Raw genomic sequence first — 16,467 nt, 5'->3', positions numbered from 1 at the left:
GCCAATAGCTCTGCTAAAAGCTGCTGTGACTTTTATAGTAGCTTTCACAGCAACACTAATTTCTGCTGCCCTTTTCTTATTTCCCATTAGTCCATGAACTGCAGCTGCCTGGAACACTTTGTTTAGATAAAAGCCATTTAATGCTGCTTTGCTCTGCTGACTGCCATTTCTCAGCTCAGCATTCAGATACCAGAAGAGCAGCAGCTGTGTACTGCCATGAATCCCCATGCATATCTTTCCCATCTGCTACCAAGAGCGTGCAGAAGCACAACTGTATGCATCCCTCAGTCTACATGTTCAGTAAGTGTTGCACAGATGCTTTTGGGAGGTGGTTACTGAGCTACTTGATGGCAATTTGTGCAGGCTGCTAGCTTTAACACTTACTAGCACCTGTAAGACAGCAGCTGATATTAAGTCAATTAATTGCTACTTCAAGTATAGCACTTAAAAAAAAATAGATAATGACTCCTCCACATCTTAACCAAAACCTTATGGCTGAACTCTGATTCCTGGCTGCCCAGGACACCTGGAATTAGTCATCCCACTGCTGTCTCAAGTGCTGAAGTACAATCTTCTTTGGAAGCACCACCGGAGTCCTTCCAAATTTCTGGAAGGATCCATTCAGACTCTTCCTGTGCCCTTCTCACTGGCCAGATGAGCCTCTCAAGCCCTCTGATGCTTGCAACAAGGCTTACATACATATATAGATAACAAGGCTGATGCACAGTCCTAGCACCAATCACCAAGACTGTCCTAGCACTCTCCTGTGCTGCTTCTGAACTTCTATAGGAAAGGTTCAGAAGGTAAAGGAGCAGTCTTTCTGTAGAGGGGGCCTATGCTGAATGCAACCCCCTCTAAACCATCACACAAGCACAGCTGATTATAATTTAGTTTGTTTTCCTATTTTATTCATAACTCTATGAATATTTACGTCTTAAGGAGATTTTAAATTTCTTAACCTAATTTCCAGCACAACTTAGCAAAAACATCTGCAAAGGAAATTATTAGTATAACTTAAAATAATAACAGCAGCAAATATTTCAATCCAGCCTGCTTCTGTACAGCATGAAGGCAGGGAAGAAAACCCATGGTGTCTTCACTGGGTCAGCAGAAGTAGCATGGTAATACATGAGCAGGACACCATTTGGGTTTCCTAATTACTCCAGTTGTTAAAGTGGAAGACTTAAGTACATGTAATGTAAAATTTATCTTTAAAATACACAAAGTACAGTGTACCCAAGAATCAAACACATTTCAGCACTCCACACTGGGTAAATGAGAACCAGAGAAACACTAATTAATGCAAACTCCTAAAAATTACAAGATAAAACAAGTCAGCTAGGAGCATCAGGACTGTCGGGATCTGTCAGATCTGATATAAACAAAACAAAAAATGCAACGAAAATACCCTAGAGCCATTTGAGTTTTCTTGATCCAAGACTTGTCTTTGCTGTAGCATGACAACTGTGCAGGGTAAGTACTGTGGACTTGACTCTGAGTGTATATTTGGTGACAGCTGGCTAGTACATGACAAACATCTGGGAGAAAAGTTCCATGCAAGTTATTCTGACACTCCAGTGTTTGAAAGAGTAACTCCTCATGTATCTACTCAGCTCAACAGGACTCTTTCTGAGGAGTTAAATAAAAAAGAATCACAAAAAGAAAAGTGTAAGAGATCTCAGATATTATTATGGCTTGCAGGTTTGATGGATGAGATTTAGATACTTCTGGTTTTTATAAGTTGGCCTGTTTTAAGAGGTGTCACTATATACCTCAGATAATCAGTCACTACAGCACACCTTCAGCTCCATAAAAAATTTATGACACTATCAAAAGTTGCATCAATCTTATACATCCTGCACCTCAGTAGCCAGGAGTCTCAGAAAGCACATTTACTTCACAAATTGAGAAAAAAAAACAATATCTGGGGCCACATACCATCAGCTTCTTTCTTAAGTCTTTGAAGCATTCCCTACCATACCAGCAATATTGATGTCACTTTACTAGCTCAAAGCTGGTCACCAGCATTTCCTTCACACGTTATTTTCATTTACAGTCAGAGTCAATTGTTTTGAAATGCTACACCACCTGTATTTATTTAGATTAAAAACACACTTGACAAGTATATTGTACAATAAAGTTTATTAGCTGTTCTCCTCTTTCTAACAAATGGAATGGATAGTGTCGATAATTCGTTACAAACCAAAGCTAATTTGGCTGTGACTGCCCCGTGACTGCCTTAAGTACATCCCTCTTATAAACAACCGCTTTCAAACAAGCAATGGCAGGTACCAAATTATACTGGAATTAGAGAATTTCATTCCTGAAGGTAGCTCCACGTTTTCGTACACTGTATTTATAACATCTGGCAGGGAAGTCTCTGCATTGCAAATGGAAGATCTTGTGCCTGTGCAATCCCAGATGAACACATACAGAAACAGAAAATGTATTGCAGACTCTGAATTCTCCCTTTGGTTAAGACATGCATATTGGGGGTGGGGTGGGGGCTGGGAGGGGAAGACAAACACCTGAAATTCCGTAGAAAAGAGGAGAACTTGCATGTATGGTTTTTTTCTTGTAACTAGTATTCCCTGGACTTCATGCCCAGCCACCACAGCCCATTCGATTTCTCATGATTAAGGAAGGTAAATTCTAATTTGCATTTTCTTTTTATTCAAAACAAAAAGCTAGGAGTAGGTGGTAAAAGAAAAATATATATTTTTATATATATATATTTATACGTGTGCGCAACTATGTAAAGAAAATAATTCCCATAGTTACAGAGTTTAGTTAAAGAAAGTTTAATATATATATATTTTTATTATAACAAAATAGGCAGTTATTGTGGGTAAAATATTCATTAAAATCTGACCCCTAAGAACACACACATTTTTAGGCTACGAATCATTCTCTCATTGCCCTAACAACCATCTCTGCAGCTGTTTTCTGTAGTACTGCCAATGGAAATTTGGCATTCCTCTGAAAAATACAAGGTTTCCTAGCACCTAAATGTATTTTAGGCTCAAAAAGTGTGATGACCATTACCTATAAACAATTTCTGTAAGACACTATAAATAGTGTTTCACAAGGAAGATTAAAAACATTACACATCTTTGTCCCTAGCAATTTTATTGGAAAAAAATGAAAAAATAGATAAGAATATCCATATGAAATTATGAAAATGAATATCCCTTGAGGAGTAGTAATGGGAGTTAATGAAAATGTCAACTCAAAATTTTAAAGTTTCTAACTGCCTGGAAAGAAAAAAAAAATAATAATAATACTGTGAGAATAGAATTTAACTCAGAAAATAAACCCTGAAACTGATTGCCTTGACCAAACCATGCTATTAAAGTTAAGCGTGCAAAGTTAATCATGATTTACAACTTCCTCAAATACAACTTTTCTTTCCACTGTTATGAAATTTTAAAAGAATGTCTATAAAGCTTTTTTGAAAAATCTCTGAAAGTTACTTTCCCTTAAACATTAAGGAATTTTACCAAGCAATTCCCTCCCACCCCCACCCCAAACTAATAGCTGGTCAGGCCATTCCACTGCCATGTTTGAAAAATGGCAAACCAACAACACACAGTAATACAAATTATTTAAACTAAGAGAGACACCAAATGTAAAGCATTATGGGAACTGCAGAATGTGATGGTTAGGGTATGAACCACGCTGGAAAGCTAGAGGCAGGCTCCACTGGAAGGGCTTAAGAGTCGTCAGATGTAGTAGGTGATGTCAGTTAGAAAATGGAAAATAAAAATCTGTTTTCATAATTTTTCCTTTGCTGGAACCCAGATGTAAGGGCCAGACTGTTCCTCTATGATCTGTTTCACTTGGTTGTAGACTTCTTCCAGCGTGTCTCCTTGGACAATAGCTGCAAAACATAATGTGGCAATCAGCAATCAACCTTCCTAGCTCCATGTAGAAACGAATGTGTTCCAAGCCAAGCTGTTCTTTTCTCTCAGAGTGGAAAATCCTAGAGTGCCAAAGGAACAGACACCCACTGAGATTTCTGGTTCCTGTGCTAGAGTGAAGCAGCAGGACACAAACAAGCACTACCTCTCCCACTCAGAGGCCTGAGGTTAGGAAGTGGCTTTCACTTCACTTTACTGCAAGTGTACACATAAAACTGAAGAGGTTTTTTTGCTTTTCCTAACCACATGTTACAGCTTGCCTGAGTCAGTTCACGTCCTCCAGCAATTTTTTTGGTCCAACTTTACCATGTGTTTCCAACACAAGAAGGTAAGACAGAGTACAGGGCTGTGTCTTCAAGCAGTCAGAAGCAGGGGTGGTGTAATGCAGAGTGGTGAACCCCTCAGCTGGATCCTGACACTTCATAGCAAGGTTGGGATTTCTATCTGCTTGTACTACCTTTGCTTTTGGCCAAAAAGAAGGAACTTGTGGAGCTTGTTGCCCAGACAACAGATTCACATTTTACAGACAATAGGTTTCCCTATAGAGTTAAAAGTGCCATTTATATTCAGATGGTGTAATTTAGATATAATTTCTCCAAGGCTAGAAAATAATTAGAAATGAGCCCATATGGACATTCTGACATATTAGAGTATGGTGAAAATGAGGATGAAGTTTGAGCTGTTCTTAGCACACTTCAGTTTGAAAAAGTGATCACCATGAGACAGCAAGTTCTTTTTAATTAGGATGACCACCTCAGTGTTGGTAATCCAAGAAGCAAAGTTCAGTGTGAAAGATAATTTTGGAGAGAGGTAAGAGTCATTCTTTTGTGCATTAATATATTACTGCTGCTTCCAAGCTTTCCTGTCATGCAAATTACTCATCATTCCCATCTAAAAAACTTTCTCCTCATCTGCAGCCTGCTGTTACAGTGCCTGTGGGAGGAGGCTGTTCAGTTATTATAGATCAAGTATAACATTCGTAGTACAATTGTGCATTAGGAAAGCTTAGAGATGTCTTTGCAACACAAATAGCCTTAAGCTTCAGCATCTTACTTCTCTCTAGCTATGTTTAACCACGTCTCTTCAAAAGCTCAATACTCCGAGAACAGAAGATGAATGTGCTCTTCATATGATTAAACTTATGAATAACATATGATTAAATCTGTTAAAACTTATCCTGTTGATGAAGTTGATTTCAGTTCCCCCACATGATGAGGTATTTTTTAACAGGTTAGGGGAATGTTCTGTTTTACCACTTGACTCATATGGATGGCAGCCTCCAAGCTGTAAATACAAAGTGGGATTTGAAATGTCTTCAAGTACTCCAACAGATTCAGAAAAGGATTTCTGGCTTAGAGTGGATGAAATCTGACTATTGCTATCTTCCTTTGTCAACAAGTCTTGTATTTCTAAGAAGAAACATGGCCCTGTGCACTACAGTCCTTAAAAAGGCCCAGAGGTTTTTGCAACACCTTGACTTATATTCCTGAAAAGGTGTCCTACAGAATGCCCTGAGACAGTTAGTAGCTGCTCTTCTCCCGGGCTAAATATTTCGTGAATATCTAGTAAAATAAACTCAATTTCCAGAACAATAAACCTGACAAATTCACAAGTCATCTGCTAGAGGACTCTATAGACTCTACAACAGAAAGAATTTGCAATATATGTTGAGAGTCTCACAACTCTCTAGGTGCAGATAGAGAGCTATGGGAAGAGTGGGAAAGCTGGATGCAGCATTGGGATAAACCGAGAGCCATGAGGCAGTAGAGAGGGAGGGAGTCAGTCAAAAAGGGATGGACTGAATTTGCTCATTGTGTGGGTAGCAGACAACAGAGAATAGTGCAGCAGGAAGACTAAGTCTACTGGTTCCTCTACCTCCTTTCCATGTCGAGCCACCTCCCCTTCCTGTGTCTCTACCCAGGTGGAGCAGACTGTTGAATTCACAGTTCTACCCATATGAGATGTGGAAGAAGGAACTGGGCAAAGGAGTTTTGTCTCAGAAAGGAGGTGAATGGAGCAGCAAACACTGAGACATCACAAAAAAGATCACAACAGGAAGGCAAGGTGTGAGTCTCTACCGAGGACAGGAATAGAGAAGGCTCACTTCTGTCCTTCTGAACATCCTGACTGCAAGGCACACTGCAAACAGTTTTCCCAGTGAGTGCTTGCAGCCCATCTCTTACTGTTACAGTTAGGTTCGTAGTGCAGCAAATAAAATTTGTGTAAGTACTATAAAGCTACAGTGCCCAATTTCCACAGGCTTACTGTAAAATCAGCTCTACTTACTGATTAACAGAAAGAAAATAAATGAATAATTTTCTACGAGGAGTTTTGCTGGGCAATCTCAGGTCTGCAAATAAAAGGCCTTAAGTGTACAATATCTCAATGAAGCAAAAACATGCATTACAATATCTAGGAAAATGGCTGAAAGTCTCCTAGTTTTTAATACCTAAATTAACCTCTCAGTAAACTTTTGACATATATATTGAATTAATTAATCAAATTTAAATCAGAGTAGAGGTACTAAAATGGCTGTATACCTCAGAACAACCACAGATCAGCTGGAAAAAAAAGTTTAGCCTTATCTCTGCAGTGAGGCAACTACAGCTTCCAACAAACAGTACAATTTAAACTCTGGCAAGGGACCAGTCCCAAGCAAAACACACCTGTGAAGTGTTCAGTAAACTCTTGCTCCAGTTTCATGGCTCTCTCAAATGTCTTCCTGGCTTGCTCTTCCGTTAAGCGTTTATTCATTTCCCTGAAATGGAAAACATGACATATTCAAAAACTATCATCAAATACTTGGAGTCTTTTCAAATAAGGTTTTAAACTGTTAAAATGACCCTATTAATATATAGTCTTGTAAATGACACACCTAAGCAAAGACTATAGTGGGAATGAGATGTTCTGACACTACATTGCATGGAATTTAGCACAATGACATTCATTCTCAACTTAGATTAGAAACTCCACCTAGCAGTCCCTAGAAATTAAACTCTGGAAATAAAATAGTTTAAAATGCAACAAGAACTGTCTTTGCATAACTTGCAGTTTGCTTTTCAAACACAATGACAGTCTCAAACAATTTTGCCTGAGGTGCTTTATTTTTACTCACATGATATTTTCCACTGTTTTGGGTTTAATAAAAATGGAGATTGGGTACAGCTGGGCAATCTGCAACCTTTTGATGGCGTTACCAGAAACGTCAAGAATGCAATGCTTACCCTAAAAAGTGAAAGAGAAGGGAAAATAGCACTAAGTAAAGTTTAAGTCAGAGGTATGCACAGCACAACAACTTAGAACAGAAAACGTCTCCACTGAAGGCAACAAAATTAGAGCTTTTGCATCAATGTATCACGATTTCACCACTTTGGCACAAGGTCCCACAATACCCCACTGGTGGGAACATACACCATTTGAGATGTTCCTGACTCTTCTTCCTTCCTCCCTCCACCACTGGCTGCAGCTGAACTGACAATGCACAACCATCCAGTGAAACAGTTGTTCTTCAACCATGCCACCAAAATGGTATTTAAAAATCTTTTTAAACTAATCTGAGGATCCTTTAGGGAGGGAGCCCATATCACAGATGCAGGTCAGAGAGGAGCCAGATAACTGGTATGGCTGAGGATGCTATTGCCTCTAAGGGCAGAGAAATATGCCACAATCAGAATCATTAGATGAAACTGAATACAAGCGCTCTCCTCCCCCCAGGTACCACACAGTAAAGTGCCAAGTTTGAGACAGTGAATCAATTTATTTGGGCTGATTATTTTTTCATCTCTTGAGAAACAAATATAACTTCACCATTCCTTGGGCAGCTGGGAGACGATGAGGTTGGGCTGCTTTTCACCCCATCTTTAATCTACCACTATAAGCAATTTTCCAGTATTCTGGGATATCTCAAAGGCGCTTCCTTCCTCAGCAACCCACATCTCTCATGCACTCATTTCCATCTCACACATCTTTCTTTCTTTCTTTCCATTCTGAGAAGCACTGGAGTAATGTGGCATACCATCATTTTAGAAAGGAATGGCAGATGACGAACAGGAAAAACACCGTCAGGTGACTAAAATAAGACAAGCTTTTTCTTTAGGAGATGACAATGAATGTCAGAACTCTGTGAGCCACAATGCAAACTGACAAACACCATAAAACCAAAGGTTACTCGTATCATACAATGTACTTCCTGAACTCCTGGAAGATAACTCTTGGAGGGTATGCTGAAGACCCAAAGAAGTGATTCGGTCTAAAAGGGCTGACACATTTCTGCTTCCTGTCAGACGAGATCACTAGGATCATTTACATTTGATGTCTTGCACGATAAACACACGTAATTTTATGTCAAGAACTCCTGAAGATGATAGAAGTGTTCTTCCCACGTGAACAACTTGCTTGCTTTCAACTGACGATAGCTGTTTCCCAGATCCAGACCATGGATTTAGATGCTGACTAGTATTATCTAAGGTATATGTATGTTCCAGAAGAGTATTTTACGACATGTGCTGATCTCATTCTATTCAAATGGATTCTCTTTAAAATGTGGCAGGTTCTCTGCGAACCAAGAATTAAGAGCATTACCCAATCCATTTTCCTGTTCAGGATAAGACACTTAGTTTCCCACGTTTGGCCCAAGAACTTATGCCAGTTGCCAAACAACTTTGGGCAAAAGGTAGAGGACTAGACTGTCAGCACAGTGGCTGTGCTGGACTTTATGGAATATAACTGTGACAGTTTATTCCAAACCAACAATGAATATGTGTAAACAGTGGCCTCAGGGCTAGGACAAAGGCTGGACTCTTAAAGGGCTCTTCCAGCCAAAATGATTCTATGATTCTATACTCAATGATGCAGTTATCCCATTTTCATCCAGGGAGGCTCTTTTTCTCTTTGCACAGTGCATTTACACATTATTTCACATATCCTTAAAGTTCCTTACTCATACTGCATCTAATTGAGAAACACAGCACAGCACAGCGAATAATGACAAAAAGCATCTTTAGCTGTGTTTTAGGCAACGAAATGAGAGATAGGGATCATCTGGAAGCATGGGAAAATTAACACTATTTAAAGCTATTGCAAGAATTCTGTTGCTTTTGGGGTACTGGCAGTCACTTCTGTCTTTCCCTGAATTCATCATAGAAAACTTAGAAATCATCTTTTACATCCCAGTAATAAGATCCACTGAAGACACTCATCTCTTAAGCAAGACAGAGAGGAACACAAGGAGTGAGCAGCCTCAGATTGACCAGTTTGCAGCCCTATCACAGCATTGATGTCAAGTTCTGAAGGATAAGCCATTGTTTTCCAGAAAAATAATATTATCCGAACCGAGAAATTGCTGGATCGACACAAACTCCCACAACGACTGTGCAAAAGATTTAATAGCATGGAAACATCTAGTAGTGTTTTGTTCCTCATGTCAGTTTATAAAGGATTCACATTTTATGTCTTTCTAACCCCACTAGATAAGCAAAAGAACAGCCAATTTCAGGTCTAAGGTGGAGCTGAAGGATTGGATCTGAGCTACCAGGATCTGAGCTTCTTCTCTTGTACAGATAACATTGTCTACTGTAAATGCACCATATTTATAAACAGCAGAACACTCACCAATCTAATGTAGACTACCTGCAAAGAATTTTCACAAAGCCCCATCTTCCTTAAAACAAGGATCTTACCGTAAGAAATACTCATCCTTCTTCCTACTCTTTTTCAGAGAGCTGAAGTAAACTTAAGTCTGCATTTGGAAATTCTTAATTTTGCAAGAATTAGTAAACTAAAATCTCTTCAGGATAAAGCCAGTAAGATTTGCCTTCAAAATGTAGTGGTACTTTTGTAAAAAGTCTTTTTAAAATTAAATATATTCATTTACTCTTTTCCCCTTTTGTCAGCTAAATCCATGCAGGGCACAAAGAACAGTATTTTTCAGAAGTTTTGTTCTGGACAGGTCTATAAGAAATGAATCATCACATTAAGTGACTCCACCACTACTATTCTTAATTTGTTAATGATCTATGTGAGCTAGGCTAAGTAGCCCTTAATTCCAATTATTTCTTCTCTCTTCTCTTTTTATAAGAGGGAACAAACTAGGGTTGCTGTTTTCCCATAATTTAGTCATTATGGTTTAACTGAAAGCTTCATTATTTCCCTAAATGCAGTTATGATAACATGCTTCATTTCTAGTTTTGTACCAATTCCTTTTAAAGTCACAGTTCCTAAAGCTTCTTGCACTTCAGCACAGTTAGATCACGACCTCAGTAAATGAAAGTAATTGGCATTGATTTACCTTTTCTGCTACTTCTCGCACTGATTGGACACTTGTTCCATAAAGATGGTTGTTGTACTGTCCAGCTTCAATGAATTTGTGATCTTGAATATCCTTCTCCATTTGCTCTCGAGAAGTGACAAAATGGTAATCACGTCCATCCACCTCATAATCTCGTTTTGGTCTAGTAGTATCTTTAAATATAAACCAGTAATTTTAGAAGCAAAACAAGAACCAGTTACATTTTCCCTACAATGTCAAAAAATAATCTCCCATTTATACTGAAAAATTTTCACAAGCAAAGGACTGACAATTAGGATGGGTCTATATATATATAGACAATATGTTATTCTTCACTCAACATTCAGAAGATGTCTATTAAGAAATTTAGTAGGAAAATACATTTAGAATTGCTTAGTATTTGCTTAGACTTACGTGGAACACATGAGCCAAATTTGTCTGGAAATTCTGAGATCAGATCATCATTTATTCTGTCTTTCATGGGTCCCAAAACAATCACAGGTCGAGTGTAACTGACTATTAAATGTAAAGGAATAACATGTTATATTTCAGTATGATTACTAACTTGTACAGTCCAGCAAGACAAGTTTTATCCCATAGTAATGATTTTTAATACCTAAAAGAATATGTACTCCTAAGGAGAAGATAAACATGTTGAAGAATTGTATGATATAAACAATGTAGTTTGTAGTAGTCTCATATAACAATTTTTACCACTTTTAGAAGCTTACTGACCAAATAGAACCCATATGCCATGGTTAACAAGTTGGAGCAGAAAGTCTACACAGGCATATGTGTTCCACAAGGTTACTAAAAGCAACTGCGCTGTGCCATTCACTGCATCAAACCACATATGAAATCCTGACACTAAAAATGCATGTAAATACATGAAGTTTACTTACTTCGACTGCCATCTTAATTGATAGGTAATACATATCATGTACTCTTAAAGGACATCCCTTCCACACACTGATTTAAAAACACGAGCTCTGTGTTAGATAATGTAAATCAAATAGTTACACCTGTGGCAGTGAATGGGAACAGCAAAAATTCTCTCATACTGAGTGAATCAAGACCAGGACCAAGGTCTAAAGGAAATTCTAGCAACCCACTGGAAATCAGTAAAAAATATTTTTTAATAATGCCACTGTGAGAAAATATTTTCTCTTATCAATTTCCATTTTGTTAAAAATATTTTTTTCTAAAAAAAAAAAAATTAAAAGAAATCCCTTGTTAATTGGTAACCACATGTAGCCATGTAAGGAGCCCATACAGAAGTGGGAGACTGCTAGGTTTTCGAGATACTTCAATTAAAGCTTACTAAAATAGATAGACGGGCTATTGACACACTGTTTGCTGTAATACAAAAATGAAACCACAATGGTGAGAAAGCTAAAGCAATTGGAAATGGAAGAAAATTGTAATTTCTGAGGTTCACACTGATAAAACCATTAAACATACCATATTCTCCTTACACAACGTAAGTCACACAAGTTACTTGAAGTAGCACACCTGTGGATTCTGCACTAAATTCAGGAACTGCATTTAATAATTTATGCCTTTATGCTTTACTCATCTGAATAATGGTAACAGGTTCAAATTAGAAGTTTTATCATGGTGCTCTGTATGTAAGGGCACATGACGCATTCTGATAATTCAGATGATATTTGTTTTATACTGAGAGTTACAAACCTTCTTGTTGATTGACTGGTTCATATGACAAGACATATTCCTCTTGGCCACCTAAAATGTAAATGCAAAGACACATCTATGTATCTTTTTCTAAACCAACATTCTTAAATTGAGTCATTCAATAAACTATAATGATAGAGACATCTCTCAGTAATATGTGTTACAATTATAGTAATGAAAGACATTGTTAAAGAGTAATGACTAGTAAAAATCACAAAGATAAGCCAAACACACAATTTTAAAGCACGAGACACATACAGTATACATAATTTCCTGGTTTATATTAGCATGTCAAACTGACATCAAGCACAAGAAGAAATTTAAAGCATTACTGAAATGCTCTTACACACGTTTCCCTGAATGAAATGCATGCATGCTATCATTCACTGCTAGAGGCAATGCCACCTTCAGCATGAACATTCTCCATACTTTGAGGCCAGCACTCACAGTAACATTTTTCTATATTTACCCAGGGCTGACTAGAATGTATGTCAAGTGGCATTTATATAAACATCTTCAACTCCTCTAATTCTACAAAAAATATTATGATTGTATATACCAAATAACTATTATTTTACTAATTACTTTTAAAATGAAGTTTAAAACAGAAAATGCTTTGTATTGTTCTCAGCTCCAGAAAGCACATCAGCAGTGAACGAAAATAAACTGAATTTTGACCTTTGACAGCTACAGGCTTTTTAAATGTTAGTGAAAACATCTGAAATATACCTCAGTTGCCATCCCTCTAAAAGATTATTTCTAGTCTAACAAGATATCTCTGAGTAAGATTTCTTGCATTTAAATCACTAAGATTAACTCAACGAGAGCAGAGAATTTATAACTCTGAAGATAAAGATCGTATTACATTACGTCACTATGAACTCTGAATAAAATGCAGTCCTTCATTAACTCAATTGTGTAATTTTGGAACTTTCTTTGGAGTTCATAAGCCACACTTACAATAGGCAAAGGAAAACACCAATGCTATACTACAGTTGTATAGAAACAGATGGCGAATGAAGGCTTTTAAAAATTCATATATTGCTTCTATATATGTATTTATTTCATAGTGAATACAAGTTATCTTTTGAATCTCAAATTTACAAATACGGAAAACTATTTCTCTTATTTGCAATAAATTTGCATTCCAACTGTAACACAGCAGTACATGAATGTACATTCTAATTTTTTTAGTTACTGCAAGTGAGGAATACCTTAAGACAGACACAAAAACATGCAACTTGTATATTTTAATAGCTCAAAAAGTTACTCATGCAAATGGATTTCAGAGGGACAGTATATACTTTCAGAACCCTTTTTAGGCTCAGGAAAGGAAAAGGGAATCACCAACTATCAACTCATCTATGAAGGATCCAGCTCACATATAATTAGATACTTCTTTGGAGAAGTCACATTGCTATAAGGTCAAAACTTAGTTAAGTAAACTACTAAAGAGGTAATAACAAGTAAAAAGCATCCCCTTATTAAGGGCAAAAAGTATATATTGTCACTGCTTTTCAATACTTTAGAAAAATGAATATTAACAGAATGAACCTTTTGAACAACCGTACTCATCTGTAATCAAGATAACTTTCATATTAGAGAGCAGTAAGAAGAAATTAAAAAAAATATATTTTAATAAAAACTCCTTGGAATTACACATTCAGACAAGCAAATCCAAGGCATCATAATAAAACTGGGGCTTCAACAGAATAAAAAGGTAACTAGTACTAGTGTTAATGAGCTTTCAATATAAATTAAGCAAGCTCTGAGAAAAATTGAGGGGGGGTGAGGGGAACCAGCAAAACTATGAAGAAACAGCCACAGTTAAGATAGTTTTAATGGCATTAAAATGTCTAATGTTGTCAAAGGCAACTTCCATACACGCTTAATTTTGTGTTATTCTCAGGGAACACAAATGCCTCCTCTGATTGGTTTGTTTTCAATTACAGTCTACAACACTGTTTGCATTTTATATACATGTATAAATTCTCTCCTTGAGTGTAATCATCTGGAATGAAACAATGTAGATCATCAACTCTGAGCTTCCAAATATATCTGTTAATGAATCATCTTCCTCACGACCCTAATATAAATTATATCTGTTTCTGAAGTGCCCAGTATACAGCCAGCAGGCCACCAGAAGCTGATCAGTGAGCCACTCAGTTTAACACTGCGCGACTTTTACAGTTCCACTTTCTCATATTCCTCTTCAAACCCTCAACTTCATCTTCCTGTTCTGCTCTGTTCTGGGTTCCAGGTCTGTACCATGCACCTTCCTGAATAGTTGCCCACTGGAAATGATCAGTGGGACTGAAGTTCTAGCTCTGGTTTAATACATTTTAAGACATGGTAGAGCAGCATCATGCAGCATATTGCCCACTGTGAATGTGTACTATTACTGCAGCTTGCGTAACAGTAAATAGTACTGTAGCTTAGGCTAGTAGAAAAAGCTAACTCAGTGTAGTGTTTAAAAGATACTATGCATTCAGAGAGAGCTCGCATACGTGCCTAGCATGCTCATTTATTGTCACTGTCTCCAGCACTGAATATGTGCCGTATGCTTTGAAGACAATTCATACTAAGCACCCACACTTGACAGAATAGATAAATGGAAGCTGAAAGCAAGGGTAAATACATGTTTGCTTATCTTTACTTTCAATAGAAGTACATAAGTATTCAATGGGAATATTGGTTGTGAAGAACTGTAGAGAGTTATTGGACCATTTAACAGATTACACAGTCTAGCTATGCCTCCAGGATTAAGCTCAACGACATATAATTGTATTTGTCAGCATTTAAATTTACATTTAGGTTTTGATAGGTCCAGCTGGCTTACATAATTTTAAACAAGAGGAACAGTTTTAAATTAATCTGAACTAAAACAATCATAGCTCAAAATAAAAATAACCATCAAGGAGGTCTGCAATGATTCTCTCTAGTCAGTTTTTTAAAAAACAAAGACACAGCACAACTTGCAGCACTCCACCAAACACATGGGTATGAATTTCACCTGAAGTTGACTGGGAAGTTCTATTAACATGTAAATACCCAGAAAAGACGGACAAACAAAACCAAAGGAAAAGCTACAGAAACAAAAGGTTCTAGAGAAAAAAGAACTTAAAAACACTTACGGTAACTACTTTCACTATCGCTGGCATTAGAGGTTACATGCTCTGAAATTGCAACACAATGGGAAAAAAATAAGGAACATACACCAACGGCATGAGTCCAACAGAACGCAAACTGACACAAAATAATCCAGATGAAAGACAATACTGATATCAAAATGCTGAAATCAATACATACTGCATATAAAAGTTAAGGTACTTCTGATAGTTCTCAGGAACAAGCTTAATTCCATACAAAAGGAATTGATGTTAATAAAAAGAAAAACATTAAACAACACATCAAAATAAGATTATGAAAAGTACACTAATTCATAGTTCACATGTAACCCTGTAATTTTTAGGTTTTCACTTCAAGGTGGATTTTGTTAAGCAAAAACTACGGGATTATGCATTTCAACTTTTATGCAGGCAATTTATGGATTATATTGGTTCTTTGAGCAGAAGACATTGGGCTTTATTGCAAGAAATATAGTGTTCAACAGTAGACACTTTCCTAAGGTATGTTAAATGGTTCACTTAAGTGCAATATAGAATTAAGTGGGGTTTTTTTTCCCCCCAGTACTGCTTTAGTTTTCAACAGCTCCTAACTTTTATCCAAGACTACCTATATTCATTTCACTTTGCATAGTAATCAAAACACTTCAGTAGCTACAAAGCATTTATGTATTTACTTTTTTAAGCTATGTAGCTGTGTTAAAGATGTCTATGATAAAAAAATAATGCAATTTGAGAATTTCAGGTATCAGTCTTCTCGGTTAGCTGAAAACTCCACAATTGTGGTGAGCAAATGTAAACTTTGACATTGCTGAACTTTACTGTAAAGAATCAAACTTCATGCCACCTGGTGCGAACACACTAACTTTCACAGGTTAACACTGCATGTGGACACTTGTGTTTGACCTATACACATTAAATCCAATTAATTTCAATTTATGTACATAACTGTGTGCATATGATAACACATACTGATGTCTTGAGGAGCCTTAATAAGTCATTACATTCAGTGTGGTTCCTCTACAGGACTGATGGAAGCAAGGAGAAGAATGTAGTTATGAAGGAAGCATGCCTCCAGTGATAAAGAAAACTAATTAACCTTTTAAAATATATTTTGATGACAATAATATCTATAAATAAAATAATATCTATAAATTATAACTGAACTCTCTTATTTTGTTTCTGTGTAGGAAAAACACTTCTGAATGTTTGCAAGTACAAGCAGTTTGTATCTATTTTCATTTCCTTGGCTTGGAAAAAGAAAGTCCACATTGACATGGAAGAGGCAAACAGTGATATTTAAAAGCCTCATAGCAGAACATGAAAGGGTAGATATTGACATTGTCAATTGAGAACACAAGTGTTGTCATAGTCTGATAATGGGCACAATTGGTGTAGATGTAAAGCCTAAAATGCCAGCAAGAACAGCAGTCTGCACAGCGTA

At 37.0% G+C, this 16,467-nt stretch overlaps 1 protein-coding gene across 11 annotated transcripts in view; it reads right to left on the bottom strand.

Moving 5' to 3' along the window:
• Positions 1-3,524: 3,524 nt before the first annotated feature.
• The window catches only part of DLG1 (discs large MAGUK scaffold protein 1), a 144,891-nt gene continuing 131,948 nt past the window's right edge, over positions 3,525-16,467 (bottom strand). For all 11 annotated transcript variants that reach the window (XM_062006201.1, XM_062006202.1, XM_062006204.1 and 8 more), the window contains 7 exons: positions 15,033-15,074; positions 11,899-11,949; positions 10,621-10,722; positions 10,207-10,379; positions 7,036-7,145; positions 6,587-6,678; positions 3,525-3,880 (listed from right to left, as the gene is read on the bottom strand). In XM_062006201.1, coding sequence (XP_061862185.1) covers positions 3,774-3,880; positions 6,587-6,678; positions 7,036-7,145; positions 10,207-10,379; positions 10,621-10,722; positions 11,899-11,949; positions 15,033-15,074 — 677 coding nt within the window. In that variant the 3' untranslated portion in view covers positions 3,525-3,773. The remainder of the gene's footprint in view (positions 3,881-6,586; positions 6,679-7,035; positions 7,146-10,206; positions 10,380-10,620; positions 10,723-11,898; positions 11,950-15,032; positions 15,075-16,467) is intronic.

This window comes from Colius striatus, chromosome 12, assembly GCF_028858725.1.
Source record: "Colius striatus isolate bColStr4 chromosome 12, bColStr4.1.hap1, whole genome shotgun sequence".
Classification (NCBI taxonomy): domain Eukaryota; kingdom Metazoa; phylum Chordata; class Aves; order Coliiformes; family Coliidae; genus Colius; species Colius striatus.
This window is presented reverse-complemented; position numbering and strand designations above follow the sequence as displayed.